Source organism: Carettochelys insculpta, chromosome 9 (assembly GCF_033958435.1).
Source record: "Carettochelys insculpta isolate YL-2023 chromosome 9, ASM3395843v1, whole genome shotgun sequence".
NCBI lineage: Eukaryota > Metazoa > Chordata > Testudines > Carettochelyidae > Carettochelys > Carettochelys insculpta.
The window spans coordinates 16,823,337-16,846,011 of record NC_134145.1 but is presented as its reverse complement, the minus strand read 5'-3'; the positions used below and the strand labels follow the sequence as shown (position 1 = coordinate 16,846,011).

Genomic DNA, 22,675 nt, shown 5'->3' with positions numbered 1-22,675 from the left:
CTGACCAGGGCAGTTTCCTGTCTCCTGTGAGCAGTGCAGAGCTGGGAGCCAGGCTGCAGCTCCCTGCCACTCACAGGAGCAAGAAAACTGACCAGTGCTGCTGCCATGGCCAGATTCCCCATGCTGCTGCTCTGGTCAGTTTCCCCTCTCCTATAAGTGGCAGGGAAGTGGAGCCTGACTCTCGGCTCCCACCACTGACAGGAGCTGTGAAACCACTCCTTTCAGGGGTAGCAGCCTGACTATCATGCCAGACAGGAGCAGGGTGGCTGCTGCCCCTGACATGAGCGGGGAAACTGACCAGCACAGCAGACCTGGTCAGTTTCCCCACTTCTGTGAGCAGTGGGGAGCTCTACCTGGCTCCCCGCAGCCCACCACTCACAGGAGCCTGGAAACTGATCAGGGCTGCTGCACTGGTCAGTTTCTCAGCTCCCCTGAGAGGCAGGCAGCCTGGAGCAAAGCGCGGGCTCCCACCACTCAGTCATATTAACCCAAGATTCACACAACTTAAATGCACGTATCCCAGGGTTCTACTGTAGAGCTCCTTCAGTATTCTAAATGTATTTCATCAGGCCCCTTGTGACTTGCAGACTGCTAACTCATCTAAGTAATCTTTAGTTTGTTCTTTCCTTATTTTAGCCTCTGATCCCATCTCATTTTCACTGGCATTCATTATGTTAGGCTTTGAATCGCTACTTTTTTGGGGGGAGGGGGAGTGTTATTCAGCACTTTTTGCCATTTTACATTTTCTATTATTGCCTTTACCCTCTCATTGAGTAACAAGCCTCCCTTGTCTTTGGTTTTCTTGCTTCTAATGTATTTGTACAATATCTTCTTGCTATCTTCTATGTTTCTAGATAGCTTAATCTTTTGTGCCTTTGGCTTTCTAATTAGCGTCCCTACATACTTGTGGTGGTTGTAATCTGTAATCTGACTTAGTTTCCACATTCTGAAGCACGTTTTACCACCACTCTTTAAGAGTAGTAGTACTTTCTTTAAAAGGGTCCTAACATAACAGCATCAAATGCACACAGCATTCATGCTAAAACAATTGAGAAACACAGTGCAACCTACACACCTAGGGATGTGGTTCACTGTCCCATATAGTGGCACTTGACCACTTACACAGAGAAAGAATCAGTTTCCTCTACAGCCCTAGCTGAGAGCCACTTAGCTTTTAGCTCAAACTGTAGAGGCTCACGCACTAAGCTCCACAGGTCCCAGGTTTGAGTCCACCAGTATGGTTACAAGAGTGTTATTTTTTCTGGTCCGTTTCAGTTTTAGTGACTAAATGTTACTTGCAACAATAACCAGATAAATATTTTCAGAAAGACACATGGGAAAGCATCAAAGCCAGACCATTGATACTAGCTTGTTCGAAAGGTATGAAAAAACTGTATTGCAAAATGTAAATTAATTTTGTATACAAGATTAAGGCATTAAAAACAAACAAACAAACACACAAAAAAACTTATACAAACCTAAAACCAATTTGCTTTTTGCTACTGACTCAGACATTTCAATTTCATCAAATATGGCTGTTTTACAGTTGTTCTCCACTGTGGCTTCATACTTCAGGTGGGGGAGAAAAGAGAAATTAAAAATTAGATAGCATTGGCATTGCCTCATAGAGCAGTACTCAACACAAACAATGATTTTACAGCAAACATTCACATTTTCATAATTACTTTAATAATTATGAAGTAAATTGCTCATTGATGTTGCCTAAATGAGGAGTGCAAACAAACAATGTGACTAAAATACAAAATGAACTTCATACTATTTACTTGTTTTGCAATCCAAAAAGGAAGCAAAGATTTTTTTCACCTGACACTTGCGTGGCATAACAATTTTAGACCAATATCATTCAACAGAAGCTGCATTTTGGCATTTTTATAAAGTGAGCACAGGACTACAAGAGATGAAAGACCTGAACTTTATTCCGCTCTAAAACCTCTATAGGTTTAAACAAGGCACTTAGCATTTCTGCCTCAATTTCCTTCCTCTAGAAACTGATTTGCAGTGGGAAACTAGGCGCACGGAAAACCAGCTGCATCATTTTCTTTCTGGGGGGATGTATAAACAGAAAATCTCAGGGGGAGAGAGAAATTCTCAGAGTATTATAGGATCAAAATTTTTCAATCACACATCGTGGCCTATACTGTCTCCTTCCCTCACCCGCATTTTTCCCCTCATTTCCTGTTGTACTGCTCCACTCCACATCCTACAAACCAGCTGCTTGCAAAGGAACTGAAAAACATCCACATCTCTATGACCTGTCTTCATTGACTCATTAGCTCAAGTTAGCCATGCACCGTTATCTTCTCTCAAGCTCGAGTAGTTTGCATAACAGCAGGCGCACTGCAAAATAATTGAGCCACACAGAAGCAATGGATGAGCAGCACACAGGAGTTGAGTCCCCACTGCTCTACTATTTCCAGCATTGGTAGCACTTGACACTCAAAACATGGCCACTGCGCCAGCCTGGCTAGCTTGAATTTAAGGCACCACTCAACCTGAGCTAGAAAAGTGTGTATGCATGGCCGCTGGGCTCGAGTAAGCAGTGGCGCCAACAGCTGCCACGGGCCCAGGGTCAAGGCAGGAGGGAGGCCTGGCTCCCAGATGGGGCGGAGCTACAGGTGGAAGAGGCATTTGGCCCTCATCATGGCCCGTACCATAGCCAGAGCAGTGCTGCCATGGCAGTTCAACGGGGCCCAAAAGTCCAGCTGCCACTGCCATTGCCAAATAAGCAGCAGTCGTAGTTGGAGCTCCAGGCCCCTTTGAAATGCCAGGCCTGGGGGCCACTGCCACCTTCCTCCTCCCCCAACCACTGGCAGGCCTGAGAGTAGCACTCAAATTATAGCTTGAGCAAACAGTGCAGCACAGGCAGCCCTCAAGACATTGCGCAGTGGCACAATAAAAATCAGGAGGACCGTCAGTTTCATCGATGTCCTACAGTGCAGTAGAGAAACAAGAGACAGAAGCTTGAAGATGGTAAGAAGAGCTTTGAATTTACTGTGCTCATGCAAGAGATGGTGGCAATGCATCTGACAAGCAGCGTGTTCCCTGTAAACTTTGTACTTGGGCAGCTGCTCAGGAGAGAGTCAGGTGCCTCCCAGCTAATTAGCAGAGTGTCCACAGCTGCCCACAGCCAGCAGCATGTGTTTCTACTGGGGGTGCACATCTGCACATCCCTCAGTGCACACAGCAAAATTTATTCTGCCCAAGAATGGAAAAAAATTAGAGGGAACACAGCTGCTAAGTTACGTACAAAGACAAAGACAGAAAGGTCACCAAAGGAGCCAACACTAGTTCTGCAGCATTAATAATACAGCAAATGATTTACCAAATCGTGCTCAAAAGTCAGCAAGGAAATGTTTAGTTTTGAGAGTTTAAGAATGTGTTATGTCAAGGAAAGTCACATCCATTGGTAGCTACTTGACGTACTGAGAGATCTTATCTAAGTTAATTATATCAAAATCCACCTAATCGTAAAAAACAAGTGCAAAAAAAGAAAAAAACCCACACACCATAGAAAAACACGTTCAAATCCTGCATCAGTATCTGCTTACTGGTGTCCTGCCAACTTCACTGGAACTGTGTACAGTTACAAGGGAACCATATTATCTGATCCTGACACAGTAATGACACGGAGGGTAAAATTTCTTACCAATTGTTCATCTCCATACAGGTAAGGTGGAGACTGCCTAGCATCTGTGCTAACAAGGGATCTTAGATCTGGTGTTTTTGTTGGCTCAAGTTGCTTTGCCCATTCTCCAATAGAAGCCAGGTTCCTTCCTACAAGTAGCTCTTTGTCCTTTAAATGTGATGAAGCATATGTAAAATAATCAGGGTCCACCTCATACTCTTCATCAACTAACATTTCCCGCTCTTCACCCATTTCCTCTATTTTCATTTTAAAGAATTCTTGCATTTCCCAGGACTCCTTATGGTCTGTTTCACTGTGAAGCTGCTGAAATGGCCTCTCCAAATCCAGAAGTGGTTCATCAACAAGTTCTTCTCGAAAGAGTGTTTCGTCTCTAAAACCCTGCATAAAACATTACAGAGTGTAGATTTTACATCTTATTTCCTGCAAGCTCCCTTACAGTTATGTTTTGTTAGGCACATTTTAAAATTACAGCCACTGTTCTGGTTTTTAAACAAGTACCTGCTGGATTTTACATTTTAGTAGAAGAAGTTAAATGAGAGTTTTGAAACTTGCTCCAATTTACCATTCTTAATGAAAAAACACATGGCTTTTCTAGAACAATAAAAAAAATTAAAGTTGGGAGCATCTCTGCTACTCCTGGAGCTTTATAAAAAGCAAGTATGGGGGAAGGCCAGGGAATGGGAATTCCTAGAGAGCGTGTTTAAGAGCGGCAGGGAAAAAACCTAAACAAATCTAACATTCTGGGGATTTATCTGCCATCTCACCATGAAAATATGTGCAGTATGCACGTTATCATCAGATTAAACAGGAGAGCATCTCTTGCTTATTCCAGACAATTCATTAATTAGAAGTTCAACATCCCACCTTCCACAGTCTGAATAACATATTTATCACACATCTGAAAAACTTAGCCAAGGAGGGAATCTGCCATTACCCTTTCAGAGATCTTCTTTGAAGTGTGTCAACTTGACACAACAGTGCTTAGGCAAATTGGTAGACTGAGGCTAACACTTGTGAGTGACAGGCCAGTTTGGGTTGAATAAACAAACAAACCCCAAGCTTAGTTTACATGCATAGCTAAAGTAGTGTTGCAGGAGAATTTGCTACTCTAGGGCCACATTTCAGTACCTGTACTGCTATGAAGCGGTACATTACCCCGTGATAAGCTCACTGAAGTCAAAATATGAAATAAAGAGCTACTTTATCAAAACAAAGGCATCAAATTCCAGCCCCTCCTGTCCCTGAATGTTTGGGCTACATCTACCATAGGAGATAAATTCATACGTATTAAAATTGATTTTATAACACTGGGTTTTATAAATTCGAATTTGATATCCTCACGTTCCCACAGGCTCCCAACAAATTCGACTTATTGCTGCAATACTCAATGGCCAAACATCGACTGTTGCAGGAGTGCATTGTAGGAAACTATCCCACAACTCCCTCAGCACTGCATTCTGCGCCCTTCCCCATGGCTCTGCTGCACTCTTGCCGCCGTCTGAGCTCACCCTGCTGCCTGGTTCCTGATCTCCGCAGCTTGGGGGAGCCAGGAAACTGATCAGGGCTGTTAAGCTGGTCAGTTTCCCGACTCTCACAAGTAACAGGGAGCAGGAGCCAGGTGCAACAGTGCCAGTCAGCCTCTGGAGACTAATAAATTTGATTTTAAGACATAGCGCTTCCACACTGGCCTTTATTCGAAGTTGATGCTACACCCACCCTGTTCGGATGATATTATGATATTGATATTAGTGCTCCCTAAATCAAGCTACTGGTACTTACAGTGAATACAGTAACATTTTACTGTCTAGGTAACTGCCTTAAATTTGAATTTATCTCATAGTGTAGACACAGCCTGGGTTACAATGCTTGTCCTGGTGTCTCTGTTTTCACTAAAAGTTCTTGCCTCATTTTTCTCCCTAATTTTCATACAAAGCCAGGCAACAGTGATGACTAGCTGGCTTAGTGCAGGTGTGATTGAAAACCACAACTGTCCTACCTACACCAGCACCAGCAGACTGGCCCCACTCTGAGACCCTATCCTTCGTTTATTCATATCTCTATGATGGCATCAGCATGTCTCCCAGCCACAGTCCTAAAAGCCAGCCTTCCCATAGCCACAGGCCCAAAGGAAAGGAAAGAGTGTGTAAATGAGAAAAACTAGGTACCCTGTTTTCCCTCTTCCTCCTGCAGCTATATCTCACACCTATCCAGCTAAAGCTCCCAATTCCCCTAATGCAATTTTCTCCTCCCGCCTCCCCTGTACCAGGTGTCAGTTTTTTCAGTCTTTTCCTTAGGCACAACCACCGTGCTGCACCTCACTCTGATAATCTCACTGTCACGTGAAATACATCCATCTCATCAGAAGAATGGCCATACTGGGTCAGACCAAAGGTCTGTCTAGCCCAGTATCCTGTCTGATGACAATGGCCAGTGTCAGGTGCCCCAGAGGGAGTGAATGGAATGACTAGTCACTGCATGATCCCTCTCTTGTCATCCATTTCCAGCCTCTGACAAACAGACGCAAGGGACACCTTTCCTACCTATCCCGGCTAACAGCCATTGATAGACATATCCTCCATTAATTTATCTAGCTCTTTTTGAACCCCGTTAAAGCCCTGGTCTTGCCATGTGGTTACTAAGGTAATTCACATTGCCTTCGCCATGCCTTCTCCATTATACATGTCAGAATAAACTGACTTTACGCTAGGGACAGGAAGCATCTCAAACACCACAGTGAAGTCTCGTATCCTTGTCTACAAAATATTGAATATTCTTCTAATCTTCTGTTATCACTGTTCTTTTTACTCCTGATTCTTACATGAAAAGATAATATTAAAAATGTGGAATTTTTACACTTAAGCTTTCAGCAATCATTAAAAGTATCAAACATAATATAACAAATACATTTATCAGTTTTTTAAACAAACTGGCTACTCTTGTAGTCTCATCCTCACCAGTGTAAGTTCAAAGGGTTCTGTGCGAGGGCACTTGACCAATGATATCATAACTGACTTGAAAAAAATACAAAAACAGTTTGGGGTAACAGAATACTAATTGATCAACTGACAACTGCCAAAGTAGTCCCAGTAAATACTAGTTAACAATACAATGGTGACATTGATGCTAGGAAATTCACTGGTGACAATGCCTAGTCAGTGTACACAATATGTCTAAAGGCCTTATGAACTGATGTACACTTTATGTTGCTTTACTGTATGTTCTACAATGATCACACTGGTATTACAATAGAATGACAAATCAGGAAATCAGGAAATCTGAGATTTACTTTCGCCACCGTGCAGAGTTCCAGCAGGTCCTTGTGCTTACCAAATTCTCCCACCTTTTAAATAGCTTAAATACCAGCTCTCTTAAAATAAGACTATAAAATTTCATTAATATTTGAGATCGAGGTGGATGTCTTCTCTATTTTTCTCAGGTACTTAATGGTTCCCATTACCACTGGGAATGAGTTCTTGATAATCTTTAATGGATTTACCCTCCCAACAGCCCTGTGAGAAAGGGAAACACGCTGTTCTTCCCATTTCTCAAACTGGATTAAATTAAACTGGATTAGTATTAGTAAAAGATACTAAGTGACTTGCCCAAGGTCATGAAGGAAGTCTTTGGCAGAGCTGGCTCTCCCATATTCTAGGCTAGCATTCCAATCTTGGTACTATCCTCAATGCTAACAACAAACCATCTTTTTCTAAAGAAATCCTGCTTAAATACCAGTTTTTATTCCCCCTGAGCATTTGAACATCTGATCGCTATTAGCAGCTCATCTAACATTCTTATTTCATATCACCTTTCATGTTCACAATAGGGCAATGCACCTGAATGCAATCAGATATATAATAAAGGTAGCCCAGTACCTCTATAAATAATATGTCACATACACATTCAACATTAGCTCACAAAAAGCTTTGAATCTTAGAAAACACAAAAGCAGTTATATAACATTTTAAAGACTAACAAAAGAATTTATTAGGTGATGAGTTTTGCAGGGAAAAACCCACTTCTTCAGATCTGGAAATTCTGATGAAAGTAAACTGGCACAAAGGTAAGGGGGTAAAAAACAAATGAAAACTGTTTCTCTCTTTTATCTCTGTGGTTCCCACCCCAACCCCTGTCCTCCAATCTCTCGGTTATATTTTGGTTATGCCAGTTTACTTTCATCTGAAATTCCAGATCTGAAGTGGGTGTGTCCCACAAAAGCTCATCACCTACTAAATTATTTTGTAGTCTTCAAAGTACTACATGATTGCTGTTTTCTTCTGTGAGTATACAGACTAACACAGCTACCTCTCTGTGACTATTGAATCTTAGAGTCTGTTTAGAGAGGGATTTTTGCCAGAATACACGACTCATCCTAGACTCATGTCTCCCACCAAACAGAACGAGCCTTGGGTGGACATCTCTTCTGAAGGGCAATTTTTGGGAGAGCTAGACTGGACTTTTAAATCCCCGATTCTTACTTATGCAATTTAAACAGAATGAAACAGCAGCAAAATACCTGTGGTGCCTCAAGTATTATTGATGAATTAATATCGATTGGTGATGGAAGTCCAGAGTTGTCTTTATTGGTGCTGGGATCCACAATGCAAAAGTTCTCCTCCTCTTTGTTTTCTCCCTTTAAAGACAGTTAAAACACACAGCCACATTAAAATGCTGTCAAGAAAGCCAAAAAAGCCCTCAAATTCTTTAAAAGATGGGCTGTTGCAAAAGGGGAAAGAAATGACTGTGGAGAAGGAGAGAATGAGGAAGGGAGAGGACAACAGAAGCAATACAAGAATACGGGAAAACACATACTATTTTGTTTGAAGGAAAGACTCTAAAAACCTCATTATAGCCCCTTTCAGCAGTTCTTTGTTTTCACTTGCAAGCACTTCATGGCATCAAGCCCTATTATATGCTACTATACAGACAAGCTTAACTAATGAACAATAAAGCAGTATTCTCAAGTGAACTACCTCTACCATATGGTCCCAAATCCAGAAAGCATCCTTATTCAGGACAGTGCTTCTGTTTTCCACTTCAAGTACTTGCTTAAGTCCTACTGATGTGACCGGAACAAAGCACATATTTGAACTTTGGTGATGTCCTGAACAGAGAGACTTAAACAACATGCTTTGTTGAATTGGGGCCTATATACGCATCACATCTGTACATGTCACTGATGTAACAATATAGAATAAATTAAAAATCAGTCCTTACCACCAAAGGCTTGCAGATGCCCAGGCGAATAGTACCTGGGGGCACAGATTTCAACACTTCAACCGCCTCTGCCAGAGTGGCATTATCCAAATATTTCTCATTTACAAAAACCAGGCGGTCACCCGGTAACAATTCACCCCCACGTTCAGCTACTCCACCTGCTACCAGGGAGCTGATCACAATGACTGTTCTTGTGGGATCTAGGGGATCCTGAAAAAGCAGCCCAACAAAATCCAAATCAACGTGTTGTGTTATTTATTTGGAATGTACACAAAAGAAATCTTTTGCTGCAGGCGATCCTACACATTACAAAACACACACAAACAAAAAGATAGTCCAGGAATAGAACCACCTAACTGCCTAAAAGACAAAGAGAAGGAAACAACAGGCACTGTAGCATGCCCAGAAGATTTTTAAAAAATTCAGGCTCAAGAGTAGGCTGATTTATGCCTTCCTAAGGCAGCTCTCTGAAGCAGAGGCCAAACTGCAGATGAAAAAGCTCCTCCAATCCAACCTATTATGAGAAACACCCTAACAAATCGCTATGCATGTGATTTTCAAGGCTTCATGTCTACAAAAGCTACATTAAACATCCTTACAATTTACAAAAGTATTCAGGACCTGACAGTTACACTTGCTCAGATCATTGTAATGTAATGTAACTATACATTTATACGGTGTGTTATATACGCTTTTAGCGCTGTAGCTGTCTGTATAAACAAGACAGAACTGTTTCGGGAGATTATTAATGAGGATAACTGCTTGAAAATATGGGAAATTTTTCAATAGGAAATATCTCGTGTTTGACAAACGGGACAGATTTTTCATGATAATTGATTCATAAACCAGTTTGAAAGATGCTCTCATTCTTATTGGGAACATTTTTCAATTGTTTTTCTTCAGATTTATGTCTGAGGGACAGCTTGTTCCAAAATATCTATCCATTTGAAAATCCATCCTCTGTCCAGTAAGATAAAATAACCAAAGATTTTAATCATTATACAGTAACAGAAAATACGCACTGCCACACATTTCATACTTATTAAGCCATGCATAATTCATTTTCAGAGTGTGCCATACATTCACTGTCTTCTAGTGCCTTATGGGTATGCATTGTATCTATAAATTACATGATCACTGACTGTGTCTCCATAAAACCCAGCTTATTTTGTGCATAGGATGGATGCACAACAGGGCAGAATTAAAAATGCACAGCCCACCATGAATCTAGCACCATGATGTCCAACCTATTCTGAAGCAATAGCCATTATACTGCTATAATGACTATCATAGTGGCTACTGCTTTAGCAAACTCTCCATATTATTCTGAAAATATATTTATTGTTCAAACCAACTAGCCACACTCAACTGGTGAAACAGCTACATCCGACTAATGTGTTGGACACCACAGATTCTAGTGCTTCCTAACTTTTGATCGATTTTTCAAGCTAAACACCGTTCCTTTAACTGTTTTTATTGGTATATAATGACACACATAGAAAGCATTTCCAAATCAACAATTAACTAGCTTTATGGGTGGAGGGAGGGAAGCAATGTCAGTAAATGATTAATATTAGAGAGGAGAAAATCAGTTCAGGAGGGAAAAAAAAGGTGTGCAGCTGAATCAGGTTATGGTAAAACAAGCTAATTTTAGCTCATTCCAACAATGACTCCCTTTTAGACACTTCCCAAACAGTGGACACCAACGTCCCCCCAGTTGGTTTAATACTTGTGCAGAATAATTTTTCCATGTGCACCGAGGCATTTGTGAATGTGCACCACCAGTAGGAAGAAAAGCCTGGCTGTGGGCACCTTGCTAACCGGCTGGGCAGCATATGAATCTCTCCTGAGTGGGCGCCCAAGTGCTCAGTTTCCAAGGAAGACTGCTGGACACTAATTCCCTACAGCAATCGCTTTTCTGCGTGAATGGGGTCTGGTGATCAAGTCTAACAATCTCTCTTCTCCCAGCTGTGATGCACTACTCACTGCATACTTGCCAGCATGCTTTGGCTGCCCTATAAACTTATGCTCAGATCCGCATTGTGCGCCTATGACAAGTCACCCTGGGACAGAAAACCTCCTATAGAGATTTGTGTGTGCATGTATGTCTGTACATGCATGTTTGCTTGCTTTTTTAAATGCCTAGCCTGTCACATTATGTAAAGACTTAATTAGAACTCACAGTGGTTGGATGGTTATATTAGAACCTACTGCCTGCCCCTAATAAACACACACAGAAAACTATGCCCACGTTGACTACCAAAGCCATGTTTAAACAGAGGAGCAGTGAAGACAGTTTGATTACAGCTAACCAGAGAACAACAACTACATTTTGTGAAAACTTTTGGAATTTCAACATCTGTTGCAGCTTATACTAGCAAAACTGTGCTTGTACCAGCGTGGTTTACACAGGTTCCCCAAACTGACTCCAGAGTTTAGTCGGGGTTACTGCTTTTACTGTAGGCCTTTGATGGCACAACTAAGCCAGTAAATTACACTAGCTAAAGTTTTTTTGGGAGTGTCAGGGAAGAGAGAGCATGGGTGAGGCTGGCAGTCAGGGTCCAGGATGTGGGGAAAAACAAGTTCAAATCATTACTTTGCCAACCTATAGCCTAAGAAAACAAAAAAGCAGTCACGCAGCACTTTCAAGACTAACAAAATAATTTATTAGATGATGAGCTTTCGTGGGGCAGATCCATGAAAGCTCACCACCTAATAAATTATTTTGTTAGTCTTTGAAGTGCTACATGACTGCTTTTTTGCTTTTTTTTCCCCCCCTTCCTGTTAGTCTATATCTTAACACAGCTACCTCTGTCACTATAGCCTAAGAGTTTCTCTCTGTCTCCTTTTGAGGAAGTCTTCATCAAACTAAATCACCTTTGACATGACAACTTCTTTCAATTAACTTTCCTTTTCTTGAAAATATATCCACCAGCTCTTGTTCTATTGCTAACATGGAAAAGGCCAAAGTCTCCGCACAATACTTTATATTGACTTTGTCATGGTAAGATTTCAAAGGCAGAATGATTATTATTGTGCAACGGCTCACTTGCTCCCACTGCAAGCCAAATATCTGCACATACTAAACATCAAGTGAATGAAAAAAAAATTAATATTAAAAATCACTAATCAGACAAATACAAAACAAGGGCTTCACCCTGCGCTGGGTTACAATTACACTGATGTTTTCAAGCAGAGGGAGCTATTGCACAGGAACAGAAGAGCATTGTAAACCACAGTGACAATGGCATGTCAATGAGAGATCCCCACAGTCCTACAGAGAAGTTGAATAGTTTATTACCAACAGCCAGGCATCCCAATGTGATGGCTGTAGGATGATTTGCCACAACAATTGCATTCTGAAGTCTGAAGCTATTACAAATGATGTGGCTAGTAATAAACTGTATCATTTGGGGATGGGATGGGCAGCAGCCTGTCAGTGGTTGCCCAGCCAACGAAAATCTTGAAAGATTATAGATGTTGCAATAAGAGAGAGTTCTGGAGTACAGAGTTTCAGCCTGTAGTGACTTCCATGAGCATATATCAGTATAGTCCCATGTGGCTATGCTGATGGAGCTCATAGTCATAGTGAAACTGAAGCATGGGACTGTTGGTTACAGATGCTATAGACACTGATGGTTTTCAACCCTTCAGCTACTAAATTTCTTTATTATACAAAAAAAATGCTGAAGTGCAAATGATCTACAATTATTGTGCCCAGCACGTTCATGGTAAACCAACACACTCCTCATTGACTGATGCCTTTATTTTCAAAGCCTATGAGATTTCTGGGTTAGCCAATAGAGGGCACTGAAGACCACTGACAGCATCCAAAAATCACAGAAGTATTTTAGGTTAACATGCATCCCATTCTGCTGGGTTGTCAAATTTTGCAAAGCGCCTGTTGTATACAGAGAATGTGCATCAAAGTTTGGAATGCAACACCCTATAGGCATAGAGTTAATGCTAGCTATACTTAGTCTCATGTAGCATGCATATGTGAAAATACAGGAGACAACTGCAGGTGACTGACATTTACTGTTCACAATTATTCTCACTTGGTTTCAGAATGAATTAGCTTTGATAAGACTTTGGATCTGCTTTAGGGTGGATCAATTTCCTTCAATACTGCAGCATTCTTGAAGCAACAAAACTGTTGCCTCAAAAAACCTTATCTGTTAATGTATGCCAAGAATAGTGCTATGTGGTACAGTAAACATCCCAAAAGAAACAGTATGAGACAATTTTCTATACTATTTTTAAATTTATCAGAACAATTTTGCAACTACCAACTTGCATCACATAGGATCTATTAGACAAAATCAAGAGAAACATGTTACAGACCAGACAATGTTAATTAGGTTACTATGACATTACATTTTGCATGAGACCACTTACATTACTAATGTATATGAAATATGCTTTTAAAAAAGCCTTCATGTTGCATCTTAAATACAGTAAGATTTCAAATCTCTTTCTGCTATTCAAACTACAGTTTGAACTTCTCTAAACCGAACTCTCTCATCCAGCAACATCCATAATCTGGCATGGTTTTAGTTAGCCAAATGACCACTTATGGGTGTGACCACGTTTCCAGTGGTCTTGTAAAGTATGTTTGTGGCCACCAGGCCTGGCTCTCAGTGTTCTATACTATTATTTAGCTGTAATTTACCCCCTAAAAGTCTTCTCAGAGCCCAGTAAGCAGTGAACATGCTGGTAATGTGATAAACAATACTAATCTCTCATAGTCTGCAAATTCTCTCGTTTGGTACCAGCCAGGTCCCCAGGGTGCCGGATGAGAGAGTTTCAACCTGTGCAATGTTTCACGACTGCAACAAACATATAGCTAAACTTTATTATATGTCCTTGGTTAATGAATAACAATTGGGCTAAGGCAAGAAAAATACTGAACAGAAAAAGGAAACATTGGAGCATCTGTGCTAGAGCTGCTTATGTCGTGGTTTTGCATGCAGCGTGGAGAGCGGCCAAAGCATGACCATCATTTCTTCTCCAAAACCCTTTCCAACATGCAGGCCAGAAAACTGGTTAGAACTTGGGAGGAGGTGGGGGGTAACAGAAGTAAGCTAGTCCCTTTTCAGGTACAGGAACTTACCTTCCTCTTGGAGCAAAGACGAGAGCAGAAGAGAAATCATGCCCTTCTCAGGGCTTTCTGGGGCTGGTGCAATGCAGGTGTGAACCTAAAGGACCAAATGATCATACCCCTTTCCCTGAAGCATTGGTGTGAGGAGGGATCTTGATTCCTAAAACCAGTTACAGTTGCCCTAACTCTTAAAAGGCATCTTTCAAAATTTCACCTCCTGGAAAGAGCTAAAACTCATTCATTAGATCAGGCTCCTTTCTCCCATTGTATGTTCCACTGTGCAGTTAATCTCCAGCAAACTCAAGACACTGGGAACAACCAGTCTGGAATTAAAAAAAAATTTAAGACCTGATTCTGAAACTCGTACTCATGCTGAATGGAAGCCAATAGCACGACTCAACACCAAAAAGAAGCTATACCTTAGCAAGTGAGAAAACTACAGGTTTATTAATATGCATGACTTGAACACAAACCTAAAACCTGGGGAAAATATTCAAAAAATTTTGGGAAGAAGACAAAGCTTGGGAAAGAAAACATGGATATTTATTGATCCGCCATGAGGGAACAAAGCAAAAGAATTTCAGAAATTAGTTCACAGCTGGTATCAATAAAAATTTCTGTTGTGAGAAATGTCAAGTAAAGAAAGAGAGAAAGAAGAACAAAACACAAAGAGGAAAGATAAACAACTGGATGTGAGGGGTAGGTGGCAGAATGGGATTTCGGCACTAACCCTTCATTCTGGTGTTCTGAAATCAAACGTATCTTCTGTTGAAAGTGGAATGAACTTTGTGGCCTTTATTCATTTATCAACTCAAATCACCACCAAGTTTGGTACAGACTACGAGCTGTAAAGAAATAGTTTATGTGCTGGAGAAGTAAGGGTGTACTACAGCCATTTTGGTCTGAGTGCACTGGCTTTCTCTAATGCCTCTGAGACATGGCTCTGGCTCATTGTTTTCTCCATAGAAAATGAAGTCAGAGAAATACAAGTTTGCTGTGGTGGTGTTCAAAAGTATTTCTTTGTGGGGAACCAGGTATGAACCAAACTACGATGCTGTTCCTAACAAAGAGTTAGCAGGAACTAGTCTCTGAAAAGCAGCATATGGATGTGTATGAAAGATGGGCAGGTTATCTCAGGTACCCGAAGACTGGGCCTAAACTTCATCTTCAGTACCATCTTTTATAGTATAAAATAAAGTCCTGAGGTTTAGCATCTCCCTTGCCAGACCCAGAGGTCTCCTATGCTCAGTTCCACCAGAGACAATAGATTTCTACCCAATTTTTCTCCACTGCCAGAAAATTTTTCTGCCTCTGTTCCAGCCACTCCTTCTAAAACATAGTCCATATCTTTTCCTAGGGCTCAGTAGAACTGAAATTCTGGGCTGAGTCCAGCTGTCCTCTAATAATAAGAAACTCTTAGGCTTTCCAGGATTTGGGGAACAACCTGGAAGTTAACTCAAGAAAAACCCAGATAGCATTTTTAAAACAGCTAATTCGAAACCATCAAGGGGTACCAACTCCCTCCCCCCCACCAACTTAAACGGGCAATGGGGAAAATGACAATGTCACTACAAAGAGGTGGAGTCTCCGAGAGAATGGGAGTAAAGGGGGAAAATACAAATACGGTAAATCAAAGCAATGGTTGCCCATATCAGCTAGAAGCCCAAAGTTAGCATGGACTAGGGAAGTTGAACTGTTAGCTGAGCAGCATACCATTAAGCCTCATGAGTGCACTGGTAAGGGCCAGTATGCATACTGGTTAACCAGGCCTTGCTAGTGAACTCTGGAGGCAGCCCTGGACAGAGGCGCTGGGTCTACACTGGAGAGTTTTGTTGACAAAAGGACCAATCTGTCAACAGAGTACTGTCGACGGAAGCGTGGTGTAGACACTTTTGTCAATAGAGAGGGCTTGTGGTTGCCAGGCAGCCCTCTTTGCAGATCTAACATTAGAAGGCAGTGCAGTCTGACAGTCTTCTGTCCACAGAGCAAGTTGTGTGCAGATGCAAATCTTTTGACAGAGGTTCTGTTGAGATTTCACTGTCGACAGTAACTTCTGTTGACAGATGCTTCTAGTGTAGACGTAGCCAGAGAGAGCAGTGCCTTGGCTGGACTTTGTAGATGCAGTCAGGCCAGGCAGCGAGCTGGGTGGCAGGCCCCGAGATAAAACCATTACTCGTTTCAACATCCCTAGCACCGATGAACAGCCAGTGGTCTTACTTCCAATCACATAAATGGACTTAAGCTACATTTGACATTTACACATGGCCCAGAGTCAAAGTAGAAACTTTATTATTCTTAAGTAATAAGTTTACTAAGTGAGCAATTCCCTCCAGTGTAATTAGCAGTAACTTGCTGAGCTCTTCATTATTTATACAGAACCCAAAAGGATAGGAGACTTTCAAAAAATAAGAAAAAGCTTCCTACCCAGAGAAGTTTGCCCTATAAATAGAAAACAAGTAGCTGAAGCTTGGTGAACAGGATGTAGCACAGCAAGCAAAGGTGTCTTGTAAGTTCCTAAATAAACAGCCCTCCCCACTGTTACACTCATTACTCAGCAGAGGAGCAATAAATAGGAAGACTAACATAGGGTAGTAATTTTACAGATGGAAGTTAGTGGCACAAGGAATTCTAGGAAGGACTGCCTAGTGTTCACCAGCTTGGTTTGGGCTGGAATAACGACCCTTCCCTTGCAGCAGTGAGGGATGCTGGAACAAGTATTCCGGGATGAGAGTCTGCATGCAGCATGCCAGGCTGAAGGAGGACTACTGGAAGTCAGAGCTTAGCAAGAGTGAAGTTGTCATAAGAAAAGGATGAGAACAGAACAATTGTAGAGAGACATAAAAGTGAGAACAAAATGTTTAAATATTGATGTGCAAGTCAGGGAAGGAATTCATAGATATGGTCCAAGAGATAGATTCTGGCTGAACTTCATCTTTTTTGAACCATTTCAGTTTCAACTATGTCCTACGACAAACAAACATGGAAATGAAACAGAATTTTCAGAAGCTTCTAGTTCATTGTGTCTGCTTTGGAGCCATCAAGTGGCATGGCCAGAAGACAATACAGTATCCTCCGCTTAGTGGCTTCCAACTGATCCGAGGCAGATTGCAGGTCTTTTCTATAACCAGCTTTTCCCCCAATCTCCTGTGCATAATATTAGCTCACCAGTATGAGAGGTTTTCCAGAGTAAGTTTTTAGAAAATACTTGGCTTTTTAACTTCTGTTCATGGTATAAAAACCAGCCCTTCAATTTCCCACCCTATTGTTCAAGGCAGAGTGACTTCTGCAGAATAATGACGGTTTCCTACACATTCCTATACATTCAAAGACTTTCTTGCAGCAGACAAGAAATAAAAAAAAAGTGATCCAATCTATTGGCTGGAGGAGGAGGAGGTGGGGGTGGTAAAGGTCTCTACTGTTTATTATGTCAAGGATTCTGAATTAGCAGCTGTTCCAGCCTTGTGCCCAGGAGCGTTCCAAAAATTAGGTATTTTCCTCTAGAAAACAGCCATAAGAGTTCACAAAGCAGAATCTACTCAAAAAAGCCAAGAAACATAAAAAGAGTCAATCCATGGGATCAAGTATCAGAGGGGTAGCCGTGTTAGTCTGGATCTGTCGAGCAACGAAGGGTCCTGTGGCACCTTATAGACTAACAGAAAAGTTTAGAGCATGAGCTTTCGTGAGTTAACTCACTTCTTCAGATGCATCTGAAGCATCTGAAGAAGTGAAGCATCTGAAGAAGTGAGTTAACTCACGAAAGCTCATGCTCTAAACTTTTCTGTTAGTCTATAAGGTGCCACAGAATCCATGGGATGTGGCATTCCCCTTTACAGATATTTCTGCTTTCTTCTTCTACCTGTAACACATCATGAGATTCTCTCCTACCTTCTCTTTCAGAGAGAAATCAGAGTAACCATTCCCTAAACTTCATTTCAGCCCCTAATCACATCATCTTAAAACTTCCTGCATCTCAGTTTCTCTAGTTTCTTTACAACAGCGAGTTTTTTCTGTCTCTCCCATCTGGGATCTCATGCTGATATAAAAAGCTTCTGATCTCCTGATGCCTTTTGTACTGCTGTATTGAGGTTTTGGAAGTCACTCATCACAAGTACCCTAGAAACTCCATCAGGAATGTGTTCATTCCATTCAGCCTCTTTTCAGTAGTGAGAAGCAGTACTTAGCAGCACTATGAGAGAATTTTCTCAATAGCTATATACATGACTACACTATTAAGTATTATTTTTCAAATGAAGCAGCTTAATATGATTTAAGGGATGTAGAACTTTCCCATAGAGGGAATCATGCAAATCCTCTGTCAGACAAGATCTTCAGCTCAGCTGGCATTTAGGCTTACAGTACTTTGATGTTAATAAACGTGGAAGGGCTGTGGAGATGGAAGAAAAGCAGCTTTTCCAGTGCCAAGCAGATAGTCATGGTACAACTGCTTTTTAATATAGCTGTATGATTAGACTTGCCAATAAGTCACTGGTTTCCACCATATGAACAGGTGAAAGCATGCTTCATAGGGACATAAATATGCCTCTCTGTCCAAAATACTTCCATTTCAAGGTGGCCTAAACTGAAAGCATTGAGCAAGATGGATGTTATACAATACTCCAACCTAAACCAAACAGGCAAATACTCCAAGCACCATATAAATGGAATGGGCTGGCCCTTTTAAAACTTTTGAGACCTCTTTTGGAAACGGTTGTGCAATTTTTTGTTTACATGCTATTAGGCACTGTTCAGCTGCACCTCTGGCCACTGGAATTAGAGTTTCACATAGGACTGAAGAGATTCAAAGAATACCTTAGAATCTGTGTGGATTAAAGATTCTATGTAAATGAACACACTCCCTTCTGCCAATATTCCTATACCCACTGTACTACCATAATCACCTCACCCTTCTAGCTGCAGTCACACATCAGATATCCTACAGTACTCCAAATTCCAAACACAAGCAACTGAGCTCTGTGTAGAAGTCTGTTTAGCAGTTTAATATGATAGAGGTTCAGCAGATCATTCAGGAGTCAGTTTCTGGTTAATATGACCTCGTGAAATTTGCAGGACAACTGTTCGTAGCTTTTCCTATATTTCTGTGGCACATCATCACTAGCTGGGTATGGAATTTCTTTGCTATGCTTGGTGTATGCTAAAGGCTATTATTTCAGAACCCAAGACTCAATATACCCTTCCGAATATCTAGAATCAGTCTTTCAATATCTGTGTCTAGCCCAACATGATCATAATAATTTTTATGTAACAATGTTTACCATTTTTTCCAATTAAAGCAGCATTTCTCTCACCTTTTTAAAAGGGAAAATATATGATTATGAATAGTGACCATTGCTAGTAATAAAATGTTTATGTTTCCTCTGCCCGGTCGCCTCTAGCTGAGCCAAACCTCCACCTCTTCTCTTTTGTGACAAACACAGCTGCTAATAAGCAAAACTTTCACATCCTTCTAACAGAGAACAATGTTAATGTACCCTTGCATAGCACATTACATCCTAAACAAGCCCAAAACACTGTACCAACTGTACATCAGGACCAGTGATACACCACCAATATGTACCACGTAACCAGTTACCACTGAACTTGCCAATGATGCTACACAAAATTTAGTTAGGAAATGAAGCAAAGAGAAACTTCTCCAAGTGAAATTACCGCGAAAATTAAGATAAATAATATTACTCAATACAGAAATTGGCCAGGATACTAAATTTTACACCATGTCTTTAAATAACAAGAAAGTTGGCAGGACTTGTGTTTTAAGATTCAATCCTCAGTAACACAATAACCCTCAAGATTACACAGAGATATAGGCTCACAATCAACTCAGAAGGTGGTATGCTGCCTGTAGAATCTACAGTATCAACTATTATTGCATCATGGGGTTCTCCTTCACAGCTATCGCATCCAAATTATCTGCAAGTACGAGTCTGTTTCAGTTAAGAGCTCTGACAGATCAAGCATTGTATTTTTAAAATATCAACACTATTATTAACTTTAAGCACCCAAGTGTTGAGTGGGAGACATTTAAAAATAACCACACCCCTCAGGGAAGAGTCCAGTGAAACATATTACATCATTTTAAGGAGTCCAGCATGGGACTCTTGTCTGCAAGGTGAAACATAGTAGTTTTTAAAACTTCTCAACACAAATAGATCTAAGTTTAAAATGACCATGCAAAGCCAAAAATCCCAGCCTTAAAATCTGCAGACAAAACTTCTGTGCTAATACAAAGGCTACGCTCCACTCTTTGTGTAGTAATACCATCTGTTTCAGTAACAGATCCTTCCATGGGGAGTTTGTAAATAGAAAAAAGATAAAGTTGGTTTGTTTAAAATTACTAATTACAAAAAAGTGGAAAAAAGCGTAGGGTAAAGATACAAATATAAAAGGTTGCTCTTAGTCAGTAAAGTTGTAGTTGTACTTAAAGTTATGTACGTTAAGTATAAATTAGATGACGTTCCATTTACACATTTCTCGGAATACCCTTTAGATCACTTGGGATGTGGTTATTTATTTTATAGAGGTAACATCATGAGAAGGATAGTCCATTAAAAATTAAATATGCCAGAGTAATAATTTCACTCTGTCAGTACTCAATTCCTCCATCACTAAGAGTTTTTATCAGTATTGCTTTTTAGCAGTACAAACAGGTGAAGTATCTGAAAACCTACAGTGAAAATGTATTTCAGGACGAGGCTGTAATAAGTTTCAATGCAGGATTAAACATTTATACAGCGAATGAGAACACTCAGGGTATGCCTCTGCAGCAAAGAAGAACCCGTAGCCGGCCTGTGCCAGGCATCTCCTGTCTCACAAGACTCAAGAGGGCTTTTTCATTGCTCTGCAAACTCCACCCTGCAGGGTTCAAGAGCCCAGGCTGTAGTTCAAGCCCAGAAGTCTACACACAGCATCAAAACAGCCCCCATAGTCCAAGTCCTGTAAGGCAGTCAGGTGGAAGGGGCCAGCTGCAGGTTTGTCTTTGCTATATAGGCATACCCTCAGAATTATAGCAGATAGCATGTTGTACTGAGAACAGTGTAAAAATTACAGGCTGTCCCTTTTAATCCTAAAAATTTCCCTGCTCCTGCCTGAAAGTTTGGAGGCTCTGCAGGGGAGCGTTCAGTCAGGGTTTTTCAACAATGTCTGCCAATAGCACACCTAGAGTAAGATATGGTGAGCTGCATCTCTCTGTTTTGGGGGTCTTGGGTGTTAGCCTTCTAAATTCTAAGAAATAGTATGGCAACCTGGCAGTGAGTGTATTTTATGCTTTTAAACAAACTTCTGTGTGTATGCCAGGAAAACATACATTAAGATGGAGGATTACTCTTGTTTCATTGTACCCTTGAGTGGCTGGTGTATGAGTCATAAAAAATTCCCTCTTCCTCCCCTTGCCCATTGCAATGGGCAGGTTGTTCCATAAAAGCTCAAATGGGGTTGTCTTGCACCTTTCCTACAGCATCTAGTAGGAGCTACTATCAGGCCAGATCCACACAGCAGTATTATTTTGGAAAAAGCTCTTCAGAAGAAATTTTCAGGAATAGCTCAGTTCGAAATAGCGCATCCACACAAAAAAAAATGCACACAGAAATAGAGCTCAGCTATTTCACAGTAGATTATCTGCACTTATTGGACATCGAATCACATGTAAGGCCACTTGGAACCAAGCCTGAAGGCCCCTATTTCACAAAAGCCCTCCACCCCCAATTCCCTGTCTACATAGCCTCTATTCCAAAATATCTATTCTGGAATAGGCGTTACTCCTCGTAGAATGAGGTTTACAGAACTCAAAATAAGCCATGTGCTATTTCAAAATTGTTCGCTGTGTAGACACTCTCAGAGGTATTTCAGAATAGTGGCCGTTATTCAAAATAACTGCTGTGTAGACTCCCTGATAGACTATACATACACAACAAAAGCTTACAGTGCAATAGCTGAAAGACAGAAAGTCACAGCCATTGTCTTTCACAAAATCAGCTGCCCTTTGCCCAGCCAAAAATGATTTTCACTCAGTTGCTAGGAGTGATATGAATGATAATTGAGTTATAACATCTCTTGGATTTACCTCAAAATTTACCAAACTTTAAAATTAAGTTACTGGTCACCTGAGTAAGCACTAGTTATGCACTTTACTTATAAAAAGTGAAAACATGTTTTAAGCAATGTATCTGCCATTGTAAAGCTTGAATCATTCATTTCTCAGTAAGCATTAGAATCAAAGTACATGGGGCTAGACACTTACATTTTTTAAGCTGTATTAACCTACCAGGGGGAATTTTAAAGACAGACATGGGATTTTAGGTACTCAGTTCCCATTCATTTTCAGTTGTAAAATTGTGCACTTGACATTTGTTCTTTCCAAAAAATCACCCAGGGCAAAGAATTCTGTATGGTTTTCCAGTAGCCAAACTCAAACCACTTGTTACTATAACTGAGGCTTATTCACTCTTTTTAAATTAAGCTGTTGAACATACGTTGGGTATTTACACATGCCCCTCTCAAAAAGTGAACTCCTTGTGTACTGAGAAGAGCAAAACAGATGCACAAGTCAATCCCAAACCGAAAAATAGCACAATATATTGTAATTACAAAAGAGCTGTGATTAAGTGGATTACTGTTTATTTAATATTGATTTGAAAGTATTTAAAGCTGCAAGGATTCCCAACATTACTAATGTATTT

The 22,675-nt window shown here is 40.8% G+C and overlaps 1 protein-coding gene across 6 annotated transcripts in view; it reads right to left on the bottom strand.

The window, feature by feature from the left end:
• Window positions 1-22,675, bottom strand: part of PATJ (PATJ crumbs cell polarity complex component) — a 202,846-nt gene that overhangs the window by 127,484 nt on the left and 52,687 nt on the right. For 5 of the 6 annotated variants that reach the window (XM_075002220.1, XM_075002217.1, XM_075002218.1 and 2 more), the window contains exons 19-22: window positions 8,882-9,091; window positions 8,181-8,297; window positions 3,668-4,045; window positions 1,479-1,569 (exon numbers count right to left, since the gene is read on the bottom strand). In XM_075002220.1, the coding sequence (XP_074858321.1) occupies window positions 1,479-1,569; window positions 3,668-4,045; window positions 8,181-8,297; window positions 8,882-9,091 (796 nt within the window). The remainder of the gene's footprint in view (window positions 1-1,478; window positions 1,570-3,667; window positions 4,046-8,180; window positions 8,298-8,881; window positions 9,092-22,675) is intronic. The other variant, XM_075002219.1, reaches the window with a different exon arrangement.